Source organism: Erinaceus europaeus, chromosome 4 (genome assembly GCF_950295315.1).
Source record: "Erinaceus europaeus chromosome 4, mEriEur2.1, whole genome shotgun sequence".
NCBI classification, from domain to species: domain Eukaryota; kingdom Metazoa; phylum Chordata; class Mammalia; order Eulipotyphla; family Erinaceidae; genus Erinaceus; species Erinaceus europaeus.
This window is the reverse complement of record NC_080165.1, coordinates 133,222,830-133,243,084: the sequence shown is the minus strand read 5'-3', so window position 1 is coordinate 133,243,084 and position 20,255 is coordinate 133,222,830. Positions and strand designations below refer to the sequence as shown.

Sequence of the window (20,255 nt, the reverse complement as noted above, 5' to 3'; positions counted from 1 at the left end):
AGTTTGACTTGCTTTTATATAGTTCAAGTAAAAGCTTCCTTAAAAATAATAAAATTATAAGGAGAATAAGAATAGTTCCATTATGTAAATTCCATTAGGGTACAGAAATGTCACTTGCAGTAATTTCACACAATCTTAGTACCGTATAGCCTTGCTAATATCTGATAGAACCTGTGGATGTGACCAATTACTAATGAGATATTTTGATGTTTCACTAACTAAAGCAGGAAAAGCAAGCTGGGATTGCTATGCTAAGGGCCTCTGCCAAAAGTAAATCTAACAGGTGATTTTTGTTTTGTTTCAACATTTCCTGATTTTAACATACTGGTTGGTATCTTATTTGTAAACAAATCTGAAAATATATGAAAGGGAAAAAAAGCCTCTAAAGTGGTGACCAAATACTAATCAACACCATTCATATGAGAAGTATATAAGAAGACCGTATGTGAAAAAAAAAGGAACCTCAACCACGAACGAACAACTTAAATTTACAACCTAAGGCATTTGGAAGAGAAGTCAAACCCCACATTTTCAGAAGACAGAAAATGGAGATTAAAGTAGTTCAGAGATAGATAAAATAGAGAACAAAAGAACCATTAATCAAACCAAAAGTCTTTTTTAAAAATAAAAGTGACAAACTTTTAGTTAAGTGGATAACAATTAAAAAAAAGGAAGACTTGAACAGAAGGATGAATATGGGCTGATCTAACTCTCAGGCAGAAGTTGAAAAACAAGATCAGAAGAGAAAACACAAGCAGAAACTGAACTGGATTTGGTGTATTGCACCAAAATAAAAGACTCTGGCGCGCGCGCGGGGGGGGGGGGGGCACATGTCCAAAAAGGATGACAGAGGACCTAGTGGGGGTTGTATTGTTCTGTGGAAAACTGGGAAATGTTATGCATATACAAACTATTGTACTGACTGTCGAATTTTGTAAAACACTGATTCCCCAATAAAGAAATTAGAAAGAAAAAAAAAAAAGGAAGACTTGGGAGGCTGAGTGAAGGACATGGGTTCAAGTCCAGAATTCTTAACTGTGAGGGGGGTGGGCTTTATGGTAAAAAGTATTAATAAGGGGCCAGGTGGTGGTGCACCTGGTTGAGCACACATAAGTTACAGTGCACAAGGACCCCAGTTCAAGCCCCCAGTCCCCACCTGCAGGAGGAAAGCTTCACAAGTGGTGAAGCAGTACTGGAGGTATCTCTCTGTCTCTCTCCCTATCTTTCTTTTTTAATTCTTTTTTGTAATATATTTATTTATTTTCTCTTTTGTTGCCCTTGTTGTAGTTATTATTGTTGTTGTCGTTGGATAGGAGAGAGAGAAATGGGAGAGGGGAGGGGAAGACAGAGAGGGGGAGAGAGAGACACCTGCAGACCTGCTTCACCACCTGTGAAGCGACTCCCCTGCAGGTGGGGAGCCAGGACTCAAACCGGGATCCTCCCATCTGTCCTTGCTCTTTGCGCCATGTACGCTTAACCCGTTGTGCTACCATCCAACTCCCTCTCTCTCCCTCTCTATCTCACCCTTCCTCTTTATTTCTGGCTGTCTCTATCCAATAAAAAGACAATAAAAAATTTAAAAATGTATACTATAAATATTAGCAAATTAATTCAGAAGCATTATATTTATTTATTCTTGGAAGGTAAAAATATTTCAAGATATGAACAGCAATCAGTATATTATACAACATTAGAATATAGGAATTCAACAACCTTTGATGATAGGAAAAAAAAAAAGGTTAGTGGGGGTCAGGCAGCGACATACCTGGTTGAGAGCATACATCACAGTGCACAAGGATCCAGAGAAAGAGGCAGGAACAGCTACTTTGTTTTTTACCAGAGCACTGTTCAATATTAATTATGGTGGTAGAGGGGCTTGAACCTGGGACTTTGGAGCCTCAGGCATGAGAGTCTCTTTACATAACCATTATGCTATCTCCCTTGTCCCCAAAATAAATAAATAGAATTTAAATTTTTTAAAATTAAAAAAAGCCAGGAACAAGGGGGAAAAATTTCAAAGTTAAAAAAAAAAAGACAGTCAAAACTATAAAATATTGCTGAAAGAAATTAAAGAAGATTTAAATGGAAACACATCCTATGGTCATGGGCTAGAAATTTTCAGTATCAAGATATCAACACTACTGAAAAAGCAAGGCACAGATACACTGCAATATCTATCAATGAAAGTCAACTCCCTCCCACCCCCCGGAAATAGAAAACTAGGGACCAGATGGTGGCACGCTTAACTGAGCATGTTGTTGTGATGTACTAGGACCTGAGTTCAAGCTTTCAGTCTCCACCTGGGGCGGGGGCGGGGGGGGGGGAGAGGTTCGTGAATGGTAATGCAGTGCTGCAGGTGTCTCATTTCTCTGTCTCGAACCACTAAATAAATAAATATAATATTTAAAAAACAGAAACAGAGGAGGGTCGGGCGGTAGTGTAGCAGATTAAGCGCACATGGCACCAGGCGCAAGGACCTGTGTACGGGTACCTGGTTGGAGCCCCCCAGCTCCCCACCTGTGGAGAGGCGGTCGTTTCACAAGCGGTGAAGCAGGTCTGTCTGCAGGTGTCTAACTTTCTCCTCCCCCTCGATTTCTCTCTGTCCTATCCAACAATAACAACGACAGTAATAACCACAACAATGTTGTTAAACAATGGCCAAAAAAAGGGAAAAAATGGCCTCCAGGAGCAGTGGATTTGTGGTGCAGGCACCAAGCCCCAGCAATAACCCTGGAGGCCAACAAAAAGAAAAAGAAAAAAAAAAAAATGAAACAGAAAACTCATGCTAAAATTCACTTAAATTTTCCAGAGACTGTGAATAATCAAAGTAATCTTGATAAAGAACAGAGCAAAAAAAAAAAAAAAAAGAAAAGAAATATATTTAAGGAACTATCAGTGGAATAAAAATATCACAAGGATATAATCAATAAAATCCAGGAGAAAAAATCGCCTAGACTTTGAAATTACAATTAAGAGACACAACAGCCAAATGCAAATCAGAGTTGCTTAAATTCTAGAAAGAAAAACATCTTAGGTATATTTGAGGGGAAATCAATTGCTTGATATTTGATGAAGTGTTATTTTTTAAAAATATTTATTCCAAAAAAAAGAGCCCGAGACTTGAAGGCTCTCCCAGCATAAATCCTCTTCTCTGACCCGTTCTCCAGAGGCCTCGATCCTCTGTCCTCCACAACCACATCTGACCAACCCGATATGGCCGAGACTGAAAAATCCGCTAAGTTGAAGTTGAAGAAGACAGAAACGCAAGAGGAAACCCCCCCTGCCTTCCAAAGAAACGAATGAACAAGAGAAGCAAGCCGGTGTGTCATCATGAAGCAGGCATCGCCAGCATGCACACTGCACGTTCTACAAGCACTGCCTTCACTGTTTATCTTTGTAAGATGCAAACAGGTCGGGCCAAGTTTAAATGATTGTGCTGCCCCTCTCTGCATCTGAGAACTACTGACAAGGATGGCCGAGCATGCTTCTCCTACCGCTTGGCTGGCAGGGGAAGGAAAGAACTTGCATGTTGGTGGAGGAAGCTGGGTGGGAGACAGTGAAATCTAGAGTCAAAACCAGGATGGTCTGATGCGCAGGCCAGAAGATGCAGTTTTATCAGAGGGCCAGTTTTTTGGTTCAATGATTTTAATTATTGGAATGCACATTTTAAGATGCAAATAAGTTTTAAAACCTGAAAAAAAATGAACAGAGCTGAAGGATTCATGTTTACTAATCTCAAAATTTATTAAAAAATTAACAGTGTGGTACTGACATACTGAAAGATATGTAGTCCAGAAGAATAAAAGAGAGTTTAGAAGTAGACTCTTACATATATGTTAAAATGGCTTTTTGATATTTATTTATTCTCTTTTGCTGCCCTTGTTGTTTTATTGTTGTAGTTATTGTTTTTATTAATAGCATTGTTGGATAGGACAGAGAGAAATGGAGAGAGATGGGGAAGACAGAGAGCAGGAGAGAAAGACAGACACCTGCAGACCTGCTTCACCGCCCATGAAGCGACTTCCCTGCAGGTGGGGAGCTGGGGGCTTGAACCAGGATCCTTATCTGGTCCTTGCACTTTTTGCCACCTGTGTTTAACCTGCTGTGCTGCATTTAACCTGCTGTGCTACTGCCCGACTCCCCTAAAATGATTTTTAACAAGATATCAAGATTATTCAGTGTAGGAAAACTTTTTCAAAACATGCTTCAGTAGGAACTAGTTTTTTCTTGCTAACAGTAACACAATAGGAAGAAATACTTGCAAATCATATATCTGGAAGAGTTAACATCCATACTATTTTTAAAGCACAAAAACAAAACAATTTCAAAACTGAGAAAAGGACATGAAGAGTTTTGCTCTTCAAAGAAAATAAAATAGGCAATTAGCACATTAAAATGCTGACAGTAGTTTATGTATGTGAAAAGGACAAATGAAAGATAGTTCTTAGGTATCTTTTACTACATGTGAAAATAAGAACCAAGTGAAAAGATTAATTTCAAGTGTCTTCACCTTAGTGTTATTTTAATAAGCTCTTTACCTAACAACAACAAAAAGTTCTCTGTAATCTTACCTGTAAACTAGTCACATAAGAATCCTCACAATTTGCATAATGTCCTAACATGACATGCTGTGCCCGTAATTCATTATCTCTTATCCTCTCATGTAGGTGTGTGATTTGTTGCTTCTGCCTGTAAAACATAATTGAGGTCACATTATAAAGAATATAATTGGGGCCGGGTGGTGGCGCACCTCGTTGAGAGCACATGTTGCAGTACACAAGGACCCGGGTTCAAGCCCCCGGTCCCCACCAGCAGATGGAAAGCTTCGCAAGTGGTGAAGCAGGGCTGCAGGTGTCTCTCTGTCTCTCTCCCTCTCTATCTGCCCTACCCTCTCGATTTCTGACTGTCTCTATCCAATAAATAAAGATAATTAAAAAAAAAAAAAGTTAAAAAAAAAGAATATAATTTAAAATATTTATTTAGAATAGAGAGAATAGTTGAGAGGAAAAGGGGAGATAAGGAAGGAAGGAAGGAAGGAAGGAAGGAAGGAAGGAAGGAAGGAAGGAAGGAAGGAAGGAAAACCAGTAGCATTGTGTCACCACTCATGACACTTCCTCCCTGAAGGTAGGGACCAGACGCTTGAATCCAGGTTTTTGGCATGGTAACATGTGTTCTCAACCAGGTGCACCACTACCTGGTCTCAAAAAATATACTTTTAAAAACACAGTGGAAAGCAAAAAACTTTAGTCAGATAATTTGACATGAACATTAGAAACACTATCAGTCTGCACTATAAATCCACTGAGACATGTGGGATCCAGGAATGGTTTATTTATATTATAGTCTACTTCTGGAACTTTGCAGAAGTTGGCAAAAATTTTTTTCTTACATTCTAATAAAGTAATACTATGCTTTCTTCCAGTCATCCAATGTAATGTGATAGCCTCAATTTGCAATGTCTTCATTTTAAAATCAGTTCTTTCATTTACCCAAATTCTGTCTGGTGCTGATACTACTGAAACCTTTGAAAAGTTCACTGCGGTTTTATAAATACCACCTCCCAAATTGATGTTCTATGCCTATATCTTTTTTATAAGTTCCCAAGACACATGGCCTACATGTAGACATTATTAATTGAAAGTGAAGGCAATCCAAAGAAAGGGAAAAGATTAAAAACTCACAAAATATTAAGAAACTAGGGCAGAAAGGGGGAAAAATGGAACCTGGATGTATTATATTACACCAAAACAAAAGGCTTTGGGGGAGCAGGGAGGGAAGGACATTGGGGTATTGGCACATGCTGATGGAAAAGGGCCTCAGTTGGGAGTTGAGGGAGTTCTAGAAACACCTAGCACAGAGATGAGAAATTGTACCCATGCGTCAGTGACTGTACTGTAAGCCATTAAGTCTCCCCCCAAAATTAAAAGATTCACCTTTGAAAAATTTTCTTTCTTATTCATGTTGCAAGATTTAATCTTTTTTCTTTTTCAATGAAATACTGTGATTCCATCTACTTTTGGGAATTTGCATCATTTTTCAGGGCCTCAGATATCTAGGGGGAGAACTGTCGATCATTTAGAGACTTCCTTCATCATCCTCATTGGGGCTGACCAGTCTAAGTGTAAAATTCCTTGTCTCGGGAGTCAGGAGGTAGCACAGTGGGTTAAGTGCACATGGCACAAAGCGCAAGGACCCGCGTTTGAGACCCTGGCTCCCCATCTGCAGGGGAGTCACTTCACAGGTGGTGAAGCAGGTCTGCAGGTGTCTTATATTTCTCTCCCCCTGCCTTCCCCCCCCTTCATTTCTCTCTGTCCTATTCAACGACATCAATAACAACAACAATAACTACAACAATAAAATAACAAAGGCAACAAAAGGAAATAAATAAATATCTTTTTAAAATTCCTCGTTGCCCTTTCTTCTCTCATGACCAGACCTGTTCTCTAGATCAACTCAACGTCTGTGGTCCCAGACTTCTCCTCCAGGTACAGATGTGGTTTTCTGCTTCCTCTGGTGACCTGCTGTGGACACAGACTTCCCTAGATTACAGAGGGGAGAAAAGGCTTCAAGCTGACACACTACAGCTGTCGCTATCACTGAAGTTCGGTATCTAGTTGCAGGACTGTCAGTTGACATATGAATCTGCCACTCCTTGTAAAGAAACTCTACCTAGAGTCCTGGAGACACCAAAGTCCTGGTGGTGGTTTTCTCTGAAGGTACGGATACCCATTGTGTCACACTATGTTAAAATCATTAGGAATTTATAACTGGTCACAGCACCCAGCCTTGAGTAGCTGCATGAATCCTTCCCTTCTCTCTGAAGGAGCTCATTGAAACACTGAAGAATAATTCTATGTCCCCCAAACCGTCACCCTTTTTGTTGTTAAACCGCAATCCACGCTGCTGTGGTAATCTCTCTGCTGCCTGAGCTACAGGGCAGGTTCCAATGGTCTGCAGCTGTGGTGGCAGAATTTCCTCAGTCACCAAGGGGAAGGGCCAGGGGATTCACTCAGGCAAACATCTGGGTGGTTCCCTTCTTACAGAGGGAATTAACTAGTGACTGGAGACTTGAGTGACTCCAACATTCTGTCCCCTCCCATGTTTAGTCTGCAATTTAGCTCACTGAGGTTCTGCTGCTTTCTATTTAGCACAAATTGTGACTGAAGCACTGGCTTCCCTCTCCCTATTCCACCGACACCAGGGGATTTCTGGCCACCAGCTTCGAAAATGCAGATGCTTCAATTGATGAGAAACCCTTAAGTGATGAGCTGCCGTGAGTTACATGAAATACACACTTGATTTCTTGTTGGATTTTAAGGAGCTCTTTCCCAGAATTGTTCTATGCGATCATGTTTTACCAGTGTGTCTCTTTATATGCTTTTAGTTCAGAGGGACTAACCCCCACGCCCAATACACTTTTTTTTAAAAAAAATAAAAACAATTGTCAATGAAATTTCATTTAGTTTGTGTCTGGAATAAATACTTGAATCAACACTGCACTAAAACATAAATATCCTATGTGCTTTTTTATATACTTTTTTTATGTTAGCTTCATAGCACAAGTCCAGTCTTATTCTTCGGCACACAATTATTCACCCGTACTAATTCATTCACCCTTCTTCCCCCCCTTCCTTTCTGGAAAGCACTAACTGAATTTGCTTTATTTGGTTCATCCATTTGCTTCCTCTTTATATGTGACGTGCAAGTGAATCATATAGTCTTTCTCTACTTACTTCACTAAGTAGAATACCATCTAGGTCCACCCAGAATGTTACAAATGGCAGGATTTCATCTGCTAACCCATCAGCATTCTACTGTGTAGAGACATGTTCCAGCCGCGTGTCAAATGATGGCACTCGGGCTACTCTGGCTGCTATCATGCTGCCATCCATGTGTGCAGCATTTAATCTGTTCAGATTATTATGCTTGTATTTGAGGGGTAAGAAGTCAGAAGTAGGTCCAAGAAATCATATCAAATTTCACTTCTAATTTTTAAATTTTATTTATTTATTTATTTATTTATTTTGGAGGGGGGAGGGAGAGAGAGTGAGAAATCTGAATGGAAGGGGCAGACAGAGAGAAAAAGAGACTCTTGAAGTGGTCACTTTGACTGCTTGCGAAGCTTCACACCTATAGGTGAAGACTATGGGTTTGAACCCGGGACCTTGTGCATGGTATTGTGTGCACTCAACCAGGTGTATCACCACCTAGACTCAGGAGTTTCCATTTTTAATTGGGGTGGAGAGGTTAGCACACAAGTGATTCAACACTCCTGGGCTAATGTTTCCATCCCGCCCCCCAAGTTAGAGATAAGGGTTAGGAGAGAGAAACAGATACCACAGCACTAGGAAGCTTCCTCTGGTGCCCCCATGTAATAGGGTTTGAACCGGGGACCTCATGCATGTCCATGAGACAGCTTAGTAGTATCTTTATCTATGTGGCCTTGGGTCCATTCTCTCTTTCTGTCTCCCTCTCTCTCCTTCAATTCTTCTTTTCACGGAAGCACTTTTCAGCTCAGACTTGTGGTGTCCAGATTGAACCCAAAAGCCTGGAAAGTCTTTTGCATATTATGGTGCTACCATCCAATCCCTGAGTCTGTGTTTAAAAAAAGTGGGGGGAGTCGGGGGGTAGCACAGAGGGTTAAGTGCACGTGGCGCAAAGCACAAGTACCAGCATAAGGATCCTGGTTCGAGCCCCCAGCTCCACACCTGCAGGGGAGTCGCTTCACAAGTGGTGAAGCAGGTCTGCAGGTGTCTGTCTTTTCTTCCTTTCTCTGTCTTCCCCTCCGTTGGGCATTACACCAGCTCCCCCCTGCTCTATGTTGCACTGCTTGATGCTGTGGTATATTTACATAATCACTGTTTTGCCTGAGACCCACCCTGCTTGCAGGGTATTGGTTTAATCCCCACTGGTTAGATGGAAGTTTGCTATCTTCCCACTCTTTCCCTTCTTTCCACCCACTCTCCTACGTATTTCCTTTTTCCGACCTGCCATTTCCATCTCAGAAGATATAAAGGGCAGGTTTTTCTGATCAATAAAACAATGCATTGCATTCCCGCTCAGCTATGAGAGCTCCTGGTTCCTCTCCCATGTTGCTGAGTAAGCAGCAGCCTAGGTTGTCTCCAGTGGAATTCTCTCCAACTCGGAGAGCATGTGCCCAGGAAGAAACACCCTCAGGCTAGCCCAGCACCCCTCCTCTCTCCATTTCTTTCTGTCCTATCCAACAACAATGACCGCAACAAGAATAACTACAACAATAAAACAAGGGCAATAAAAGGAAATAAATAAATAAATATAAAAAATAACAATTAAAAAAAAGTGATGGAAGAGGTAAAGTTAAGTTTACCCTTGAGGTTTTTTTGTGTTCAAGGTCTCTTATAGCTATAGTTTATTATCTGCTACCTGTCTTCCTCTGAAAGAGCTATGGGATAGTTTTGCTCATAGATGCAATATAAATAATTGAAATACATGAATTTGTAGGGGAGAAAAAAGTAGTCAAACTGCTCCTAAGGCTTATGAAAACTATGATGGTTATCCACACACAGATGGGGGCCGGTCTGGGGTTGCATATCAGAAGGACACAAAGCTATGGTGGTGGGTGTGAAGTGGAACTTCATTACTTCTGCAATCTTCTGATCTTGTCAAGTATTATTTAATCACAAATAAAAATTCATTTTAGGGGTCAGGCAGAGGCACTCCCTATAAGGTGCACACATCAGCATACATACACAAGGATCCATGTGTTCAAGCCTCCGGTGTCCATATGTAGGGGGAAAGCTTCACAAGCACTGAAGCAGCTATCTCTTTTCTCTCTCCCTATCTCCCCATCCCTTTCAATTTGTGTTCTGTCAGATTTAAAAGAATTTTTAAAACATGGCATTCTTAATAAATACATTTTTTTAATTACCATTCCAAACAAAAGAGATCATTTATTCATCATAGTTTCTGTGATTTATTAAATATAACATACATTATCTAGTGGAAAGCTACTTTTTTATTTATCTTCCCTTTTGTTGCCCTTGTTATTTAACATTGTTATGGTTATTATTATTTTTGTTACTGAGTTGTTGGATAGGACAGAGAGAAACAGAGGAAGGGAAAATGGGGGGGGAGAGAAAGACAGACACCTGCAGACCTGCTTAACCACTTGTGAAGTGACTCCCCTGCAGGTGGGGAGCCAGGGCCTCTAACCAGGCTCCTTAAGCCAGTCCTTGCACTTTGTGCCACGTGCGCTTAACCCAATGCACCACCACCCGACTTGGAATGCTACTTCTAAAGTGTTTTCCAATTTTATAATGTACAAATGTAAAATACAAGACTTGTAGCCTTCAAATTCTTATTAGTATTGCAACTAGCTTGATATATGTATAAAGAAGAAAAAGTTTCCACAGAATGAGTTACTCTATAATAAATGAGAAGATGATAGACAGGCATGTCAACTGGCTGACCAACTCCTTACTTTTGATAGAAATTCTGAAAAGAACTGGGATTGAAAGGGACAGCCACAAGGCATCAATGTATTTGTAGAATTCTATTTCGTAAAAGTAGTGGATCCAATAGTACCAAAAGGTATTTGTTTTATTATTCTACATTTCTGTATGTGTGAAATATTAGTAAGAAAAATAGACTTACCGGTCGATGACGATTTCTTTTTGCCTTAATAGTCCTTCTTTTATTTTCAGCACAGATTCCCACTTACTTAAATCCTGATAACTAGGTGAATAGCATTGATGAGATGATCCCGTCAAAACCTGCAGAAACATGTTTACACTATTAACATGCTAAAAATTTCAAAAGAAAATATCATTTACTATTTGCCCAGTGCTTATTAAATAGACAAGTTTTTTTTTTTTCAGTTTTATAAGGATACCTAAAATCACACTTGTGAGCATTCTAAAGAATTCTAGGAGGCTTCAAAGTAAATACGCATGTCTACTGAAGCACGGAAGACAACAGAACATTTACTCTGACTTGCTATACTAGTATGTCTAAGATCTTGTTCTCATCTTCTGAAAACTTTCTGGAAAAAAAGAGATTAATCACTGCCTAAGTAAAAAATATAAAACATATCATGGCTAGAAATGACAAGCATTAGCAGAAGGGCTATCACAAGGCAATAAATCCAGTGTCTTAGTACTCAGACTTCAAACTCATTTATCAATTATATTAAATGTTTAAAAAAAAGTATTTTCAAAGGGGGAGATATATCCATATGAAATAATTATTTCATACTTAAAGAATCTGCATAAAATCTAAGAACTTCAGACATTTTTTAAAAAATGAGTACCAAATCAATATAGCAGGCATTATCACTGGAACAAAAAAATTAATATAGGTGTTAAAGGTTGACTTGTGCATGTGGCACAAAGCGCAAGGACCAGCATAAGGATTCTAGTTCGAGCCCCCAGCTCCCCACCTGCAAGGGAGCTGCTTGACAGGCGGTGAAGCAGGTCTGCAGGTTTCTATCTTTCTCTGCCCCCTTCTCTCTCCATTTCACTCTGTCCTATCCAACAACGATGACTTCAATAACTACAACAATAAAACAAGGGCAACAAAAGGGAATTTAAAAAAAAGTTGAATTGTATGTATCTCCTGAGAAAGAAAAGCTGAAGTCCTAACCCTCAGTATGACAGAAAAGAATGTAATCTTATTTGGAAATAGGGTCTTTTTCATTTATAGTTAAAATAAAATCACTATAGTGGGTTCTAAGTCAATGTGACTGGTATGCTCTGTGTATGGAGAATTTTACCAGAAATGCAGAGAGGGGGTTGGGGGTGGGGGATGGCAAACCTGTTCGAGTGCACATGTTATAATGTGTAAAGACCCAGGTTCAAGCCCCTGGTCCCCACCTGTGGGGGAATGTCTCATGAGTGGTGAAGCAGTGCTGTAGGTGTCTCTCTTGTCTCTTTCCCTCTTCCTTCCCCCTCAATCTCTATCTCTGTCAAATTAATTTTAAAAAGAGAGAGAAATGCAGAGAGGATGAGGAAATAAATATAAAGAAATAGAAAGAGAATGTGAAGACAAAAGCAAAGATTTGAGGAATGTAGTCAAGGGACACCCAAAACTGAAGAAAAAAACAAAAAACAAAAAACACTGGAACTTGGTCTGGATGCAGAGACATAAAGAGTAAATGCTCCAAATGTCTTCTTATTAAGGAAATACAAATTAAGAAGATGCTGCTTCATATTTCTAAGAATGACTCATACCAATAAATGAAGAGATGACAAGTGTTAAGGAAATGGAAGAAAAGAACACTGACACACTGTTGTTGGGGGTGCAAACTGTCATAGCCTCTATGAAAAGTTTGATGAGTTCTTAATGAAAGTCAAAATGAAAATCCCTTATGGTTCAGTAATACTACTCCTAGACATATATCCAGATGACTTGGAAAGACTGATTTGAAAGGATATATGCACCTCTGTGTTCATAGTTGCAAGTAAAAAATGGAAGCAACCTAAATGCCCAACAACAGAAAACTAGAGAAAGAAGTTATAGGATGTATAGTCAATGGAAGGGTACTCTGTAAGTAAAGAATGTGTGAGCTTGACCAGTGGTACACCACCACCATGGCCCCTCACTGTTATATTTTCTAATGATATTCTGAGAACAGTACAATGTCAAAATAATGTGAAATAAATTCAGTGATATATTAACCTCTAAATTACTGGGAAATAAAATGTCTACCAGAATAAGTAGCATGAGCTAGGGAGACAGCATAGTGATCATGCAAAAAGGCTTCGTGCTTGAGGACCAGAGGTTCCAGGTTCATTCCCAGCATCACCATCTTAAACCAGAGTTGAGCAGTGATCTGGATGGATGGACAGACACACACACACACACACACACACACACACACACACACACACACACACACGAGAGCACCATGGATGGCACTAGTTGAAGTTCCACAAGTGGAACGGTGTCTCTTGAGGTCTGATGGGCTTGCCAGGGAGGCAGAGAGATCTATGAATCAGAAAAAGTCTTCCAAGAATGCCACATAAAATATTATGGAGAACTGTGACCCAAGACCTGGTGCAGTGAACAAGGCACTGGACTTTCAAGTACAAGGGGCTTCATTCAATCCCCAGTATCACATGAAAACATTCTAAAAAATAAAGAAACCTATAGGTAAGTACTTATTCCTAAAGACCCCTCTAAAGACTAGAAATAATAAATATATAAATTAACTTGATAAAGCAAATTGCTACAACCATTAACACACTACAAGTAAGCAATAAAATCAGTTTTTAGATGCAATAATAAAGCTCTATCTCATGGTCCGGGAAGCGGCACAGTGGACAAAGCACTGGATTCTCAACCATGAGGTCCTGAGTTCAATCCCTGGCAGCACATGTACCAGAGTGATATCTGGTTCTTTCTCTCTCTGCCAAAAGCTCAATCTCAAAAGACGCTAAGAAAAAAAAAAAGCCAAATTCAAACAGTTATGTGCTATCTAGTTTTATCTGTATGGTACCCAGAAAGAACAAAATGAGAGAGACAGGAATTATTAAATCAGAGATTACCAACAACAAGGTAGGGAACTGACTACCAAATGATTTTGTGATAAATACCTTGTACATGATTTCTGTGGCAGGAATGACTATTAACTTTTTTTTCAAAACACAAATACATATGTAAGTGTGTCTTCTTTCTCTATTTCTTTTTTTTTTTCCAACCAGAGCATCACTCAGCTCCAGCTTATGGTAATATGGGACACTGAGCCTGGAACCCTGGAGACCCAGGCATTCAAGTCTAAATACTGCTGTATTTTACAGTATCAATAAAGTTTTCTAGTAGATATTATATTTACATATTTTCATGTTTCACATTAGACACAAAAAGAGTCTGCCATGATATATATCTGCTGTGATAAATTTGAAACAACACAAATCTATTTCAACAAATGGATAATTAAATTGTATGTATACAGCAAAATAATACAGACATAAAATTTTAACTATCATTAGATTCAGAGAGAGTATGTTAAGCAAAATAATATAGAGAAACTAATCTTATTCCAGAAAACACAGATACTTTTTTGAGAGAAGCTAAGTAAGGTATGAGAGAGAGAGAGATTGTGTGTGTTAGGGAAAAAGCATCAAAATTCACATATCGACAAAATAGAAAATTGTTATCTGTTCTTAGAATTTCAAGTAAACAGTCATGTTTCAACTTGACTACAACCAGCACAAGTGTGATCAAGAACATGATAACTTATAAATATATAAATACTTTTAACATGAAAAATAATGTCTTTAGGCATGAATATGAAAGCCAAAGACAGGGGGCTGGGTGGTGGCACACCAGGCTAAGTACATACACAGTACTGAAGTGCAAGGACCCACACAAGGATCCTGGTTTCAGCCCCTGGCTCCCCACCTGTAGAGGTGGGGAAGCAGGTCAGCAGGATATCTTTCTCCTTCTTTATCTTGCCCCCCTCAATTTCTCTCTGTCCTATCCAATAAAATGGTGGTGGTGGTGGGGGAGAGCCTCCAGGAGTAGTGGATTTATAGTGTAGGCACCGAGCCCCAGCAAACCTGGAGGTAAAAAGACAAAATTTAAAAAAAATAACGAAAGAAAGAAAGGAATGAAGAAAGAAAGACAAGCCAAAGATAATCAGAAAGATCAGAAAGAGATGTGAAAATAGTTATAAAGGCACATGAACTACTAGAAGTATGAAACTGAAATATCAACTTAACAAATATAACAAGATCTATTAAAGTAACTTGATTTTTTTTCTTTTTACAAGTCAATATATATATTTTTGTGGTTTTCTTTTATTTTGACTAGAGCACTGTTCGATTCTGAGTGTTGGTGGTGCTGGAGATTGAACCTGGGGCTTTTGGTGCCTGAGACATGAAAATCTTTTAGCATAACCATTATGCTGCCTCCCCAGCCCTAACATTTTTCAGATGTTTGGTTAAGTATTGAACTTGGAGAACAAAGGACAATTTTCATTCAGATACACTACTTAAAAAGATATAGTATCCTATATTGCAATGGTGAGTTAGAAACTCCATCCATGATTCAGAAACCCCGAAAGAATCATAATCCTTCTACATATAGACCCGAACAACCCAGAAGTCCCGACATGCACAGGGTGCTCTTACAGTAGACACAAAATGCCTCAGTGATAATTGGATAGGAATTGAAAGCATCTATAACAATTCATATTATAATTTATAATTAACGATATGTAATTATATAATTCCAACTACTCTGATGAGACCCAGATGCTTAAATTGCCAAACTATGTCAGTTAATGGTCAAACATGCTTCCAAAATAAGCTTACTACAGTGTAGCTGAAAATAGTTCAAAATTCTTTGGCCTCAGCCTGGACAAACATAGTTAAATTTAGAACATCTAGTGCTACCACACTTAACTGGAACACAACTTCTGCAATTCTTCAGGTTTGTTATCTTTCTTTCATTTGCTTTTGTTCCTGGGCTCATTCGTCACTCATAGCATATCAAATAGCACGGGTCTATCTTCCTCTCTTCCTGGAATAGCACATCTGAGATATACTCTACAAGTACCTTTTGGTGATGGAATCATCAAACTTCATAAAGTTCAATAATTAACATGAAATAAATCATAAATTAAATATGACTTAATGAGCTTTTTATTCAACAAGGGGAGAAAAGATTATTAGGAAGAAACCTATACATTAAAATCAAATTTACATCTTCTACTCTCTAATTGTAAAATTACCACACACAAAACTGGTCATCTCAACCAAGTCCATGTAATCCTTACAGAGTGTGTCACTATATATATTTAGCAACAACAACAACAAAATGGTATCTGTAACCTCTTCCTCAGAGTAATCCATTATAAACTAGTCTATTTCCGACTCTTGAATTTTATTGAAGGAACTGTGTTTTTTTTTTTAAATAATTTTTTTCTTTATTGGGGAATTAATGTTTTACATTCAACAGTAAATACAATAGTTTGTACATGCATAACATTCCCCAGATTCCCATTTAACAATACAACCCCCACTATGTCATTCATCATCTTTCATGGACCTGTATTTTCCCCACCCACCCACCCACCCACCCCAGAGTCTTTTACTTTGGTGTAATACTCCAATTCCATTTCAGGTTCGACTTGTGTTTTCTTTTCTAATCTTGTTTTTCAACTTCGGCCTGAGAGTGAGATCATCCCATATTCATCCTTCTGTTTCTGACTTATTTCACTCAACATGATTTTCTCAAGGTCCATCCAAGATCGGCTGAAAACGGTGAAGTCACCATTTTTTACAGCTGAGTAGTATTCCACTGTGTATATATACCACAACTTGCTCAGCCACTCATCTGTTGTTGGACACCTGGGTTGCTTCCAGGTTTTGGCTATTACAAATTGTGCTGCCAAGAACTCCTTATTTGCAGATGACATGATAGTATACATGGAAAAACCTAAGGAATCCAGCAAGAAGCTTTTGGAAATCATCAGGAAATACAGTAATGTGTCAGGCTATAAAATTAACATTCAAAAGTCAGTGGCATTCCTCTATGCAAACACTAAGTTAGAAGAAATTGAAATCCAGAAATCAGTTCCTTTTTCTATAGCAACAAAAACTATAAAATATCTAGGAGTAAACCTAACCAAAGAAGTGAAAGACTTGTATACTGAAAATTATGAGTCACTACTCAAAGAAATTGAAAAAGACACAAAGAAGTGGAAAGATATTCCATGTTCATGGGTTGGAAGAATTAACATCATCAAAATGAATATATTACCCAGAGCCATCTACAAATTTAATGCTATCCCCATCAAGATCCCAAGCACATTTTTTAGGAGAATAGAAAAAATGCTACAAATGTTTATCTGGAACCAGAAAAGACCTAGAATTGCCAAAACAATCTTGAGAAAAAAGAACAGAACCGGAGGCATCACACTCCCAGATCTCAAACTGTATTATAGGGCCATTGTCATCAAAACTGCTTGGTACTTGGAACATGAACAGACACACTGACCAGTGGAATAGAATTGAGAGCCCAGAAATGAGGCCCCACACGTATGGACATCTAATCTTTGACAAAGGGGCTCAGACTATTACATGGGGAAAGCAGAGTCTCTTCAACATATCTAAAATATGTATGTACATGAAGAGAACCCTGAATGTATTACAGGTTTCCACCTAAAGAACTATTAATAATTTAAAAAAAATTTTTTAAATATTTTTTTAAATTTTTTTTATATTTATTTTATTTATTTATTCCCTTTTGTTGCCCTTGTTGTTTTATTGCTGTAGTTATTGTTGTTGTTGTTGTTGGATAGGACAGAGAGAAATGGAGAGATGGAGGGGAAGACAGAGAGGAGGAGAGACTCTGTCGCCTGTGAAGCGACTCCCCTGCAGGTGGGGAGCCGGGGTTCGAACCGGGATCCTTATGCCGGTCCTTGTGCTTTGCACCACCTGCGCTTAACCCGCTGCACTACAGCCCAACTCCCCCCAAAAAAAATTTTTTAAAGAACTATTGCTGTAACTCTGTCCTTGCTGCTTACGTTTCATATATAAGTAACACTGCCCACTATTCATCTCTTTTTGTCTTATCTCACCTAATGTGAACAAAAGCCAGTCAACCTATGCATGAAATATAACCTCACTGTAGTCACATGTAACGTTTTAACCTTTTAAAATGAGGCTTCTGTTCTAAAAACTTAATCATCTATACCACAGAACTCCTTCGTGTACAACTTTGTCAACACTACAGAAAGTTGTGTTTTTCCCTTTTGTAGTCAATTCCTTTTCACAGCCCTGGCAACTACTGATTCCTGTCTTTAGAAGTTTCCTCTTTCTAAATGCCATATAGATAGAACCAGACAAAAGACAACTGGTGAACATTGTACGAAATATCTGACCAGAATTCACTCTTCAAAATAGTATCACCAAGAAAAAAAAATGAAAGAAAGAAAAAGAAAAAGTAACGTCTAAGAAATTATCACAGCTAAGAGAAACAAAAGAGACACTGGTACTAAACGTAACTCTACAGTCCTGGACAATACGGTGAACATAGGAAAACTGAGGAAATGTGGATCGAGTATGGGCTCTAAAACCATGTTTTGACAGTGATGCGACTACTGTGCCTAATGTAGAGTATTAACAAGCGAATAAAACAATGTGCATGTGGGAGGGAGGGGTGGATATAGGAAATATCTGTACTACATGATAATTCTGTAAACCTGTCTAAAATGAAATTCCCCACCTTTTGGGCCATCAGATGGGAAAAATCTCTCAGCTGGTGGAATACTGGATTTACATACTCTAGGATCTGGTCTGATCTCTCATGCCACATGAGCAAAAGTGGTACTCTGGCTTTATCACTGAGGTATTTGTTTTTGCTTTTTACCATTTTTTTTTTGGGGGGGAAGGTTAATAGTTTATAGAACATCTGTTGAGGCATGATACAGTTTCTCATCTCCCTGTAACAGGTGTCTGCAAAACACTCTTGACCCTAACATAGGTCCTCCATCCACTGCCATACACAGGACCTCAAAGTCCACTCACTAAAATCTCTCTTCCTCTTTCTCACATGACTTTAGTGATAAGTCTTTCAAAAATAAGTAAAACTCACACCTATGGACATCTAATCTTTGACAAAGGGGCCCAGACTATTAAATGGGCAAAGCAGAGTCTCTTCAACAAATGGTGTTAGAAACAATGGGTTGAAACATGCAGAAGAATGAAACTGAACCACTGTACTTCACCAAATATAAAAGTAAATTCCAGGTGGATCAAGAACTTGGATGTTAGACCAGAAACTATCAGATACTTAGAGGAAAATATTGACATCTTCAATGAAATGAATCCAATTACAAAGAAGACTAAGGCAAGTATAAACCTATGGGACTACATCAAATAAAAAAGCTTCTTCACAGCAAAAGAAACCACTACCCAAACCAAGAGACCCCTCACAGAATGGGAGAAGATCTTTACATGCCATACATCAGGTAAGAGTTTAATAACCAACATATATAAAGACCTTGCCAAACTCAACAACAAGACAACAAATAACCCCATCCAAAAATGGGGGGACGACTTGGACAGAAATATTCACCACAGGAGAGATCCCAAAGGCTGAGAAACACATGAAAAAATGCTCCAAGTCTCTGATTGTCAGAGAAATGCAAATAAAGACAATAATGAGATACCACTTCACTCCTGTGAGAATGTCATACATCAGAAAAGGTAACAGCAGCAAATGCTGGAGAGGGTGTGGGGTCAAAGGAACCCTCCTGCACTGCTGGTGGGAATGTCAATTGGTCCAACCTCTGTGGAGAACAGTCTGGAAAACTCTCAGAAGGCTAGAAATGGACCTACCCTATGATCCTGTAATTCCTCTCCTGGGGATATATCCTAAGGAACCCAACACATCCATCCAAAAAGATCTGTGTACACATATGTTCTTAGCAGCACAATTTGTAATAGCCAAAACCTGGAAGCAACCCAGGTGTCCAACATCAGATGAGTGGCTGAGCAAGTTGTGGTATATATACACAATGGAATACTACTCAGCTGTAAAAAATGGTGACTTCACTGTTTTCAGCCAATCTTGGATGGACCTTGAAAAATTCATGTTAAGTGAAATAAGTCAGAAACAGAAGGATGAATATGGGATGATCTCACTCTCAGGCAGAAGTTGAAAAACAAGATCAGAAAACACACACACACACACACACACGTAGAACCTGAACTGGAATTGGCGTATCACATCAAAGTAAAAGACTCTGGGGTGGGGGTAGGGAGAATACAGGTCCAAGAAGGATGACAGAGGACCTAGTGGGGATTGTATTGTTATATGGGAAACTGGGAAATGTTATGCATGTACAAACTATTGTATTTACTGTTAAATGTAAAACATTAATTCCCCAATAAAGAAATAAAAAATAATAATATGTAAAACTTAAAAGATGACAAGCTCAGAATTACCTTGCAATAATTGTTAAGAAAAATTTTAATTACTATGCTTCATTAATGCATTAAATAGCAATATTTATAGGTAGTATTAATTCAAAATAGTGATGAATGCAAGCAGAAAATGTAACAACTAATAAGCAAATTATGTGAGACTGCTACAGTGTTACATGCACTGCTAACACATGTACAGTAAAAACTAAAAAGAAGCTAAATACCAGTTTAGTGAAAATAAGCACATACTTTTTAATTCCAGCCAAGTTTAGACCCTTGATTTATAACCACAAGGAAACACATTTAGAATTATTTTCTATCAACACATTTTTCAAAAAATTC

General features: G+C 38.7%; 1 protein-coding gene across 6 annotated transcripts in view; it reads right to left on the bottom strand.

Annotated features, from left to right (window-relative positions):
- Positions 1 to 20,255, bottom strand: part of CEP85L (centrosomal protein 85 like) — a 104,444-nt gene that overhangs the window by 26,338 nt on the left and 57,851 nt on the right. For all 6 annotated transcript variants that reach the window (XR_009549606.1, XM_060190551.1, XM_060190552.1 and 3 more), the window contains exons 4-5: positions 10,633 to 10,751; positions 4,572 to 4,689 (exon numbers count right to left, since the gene is read on the bottom strand). Coding sequence is in view for 5 of the 6 variants with exons in the window: in XM_060190551.1 (XP_060046534.1) it covers positions 4,572 to 4,689; positions 10,633 to 10,751 (237 nt within the window). In the remaining variant the exon portion in view is untranslated. The remainder of the gene's footprint in view (positions 1 to 4,571; positions 4,690 to 10,632; positions 10,752 to 20,255) is intronic.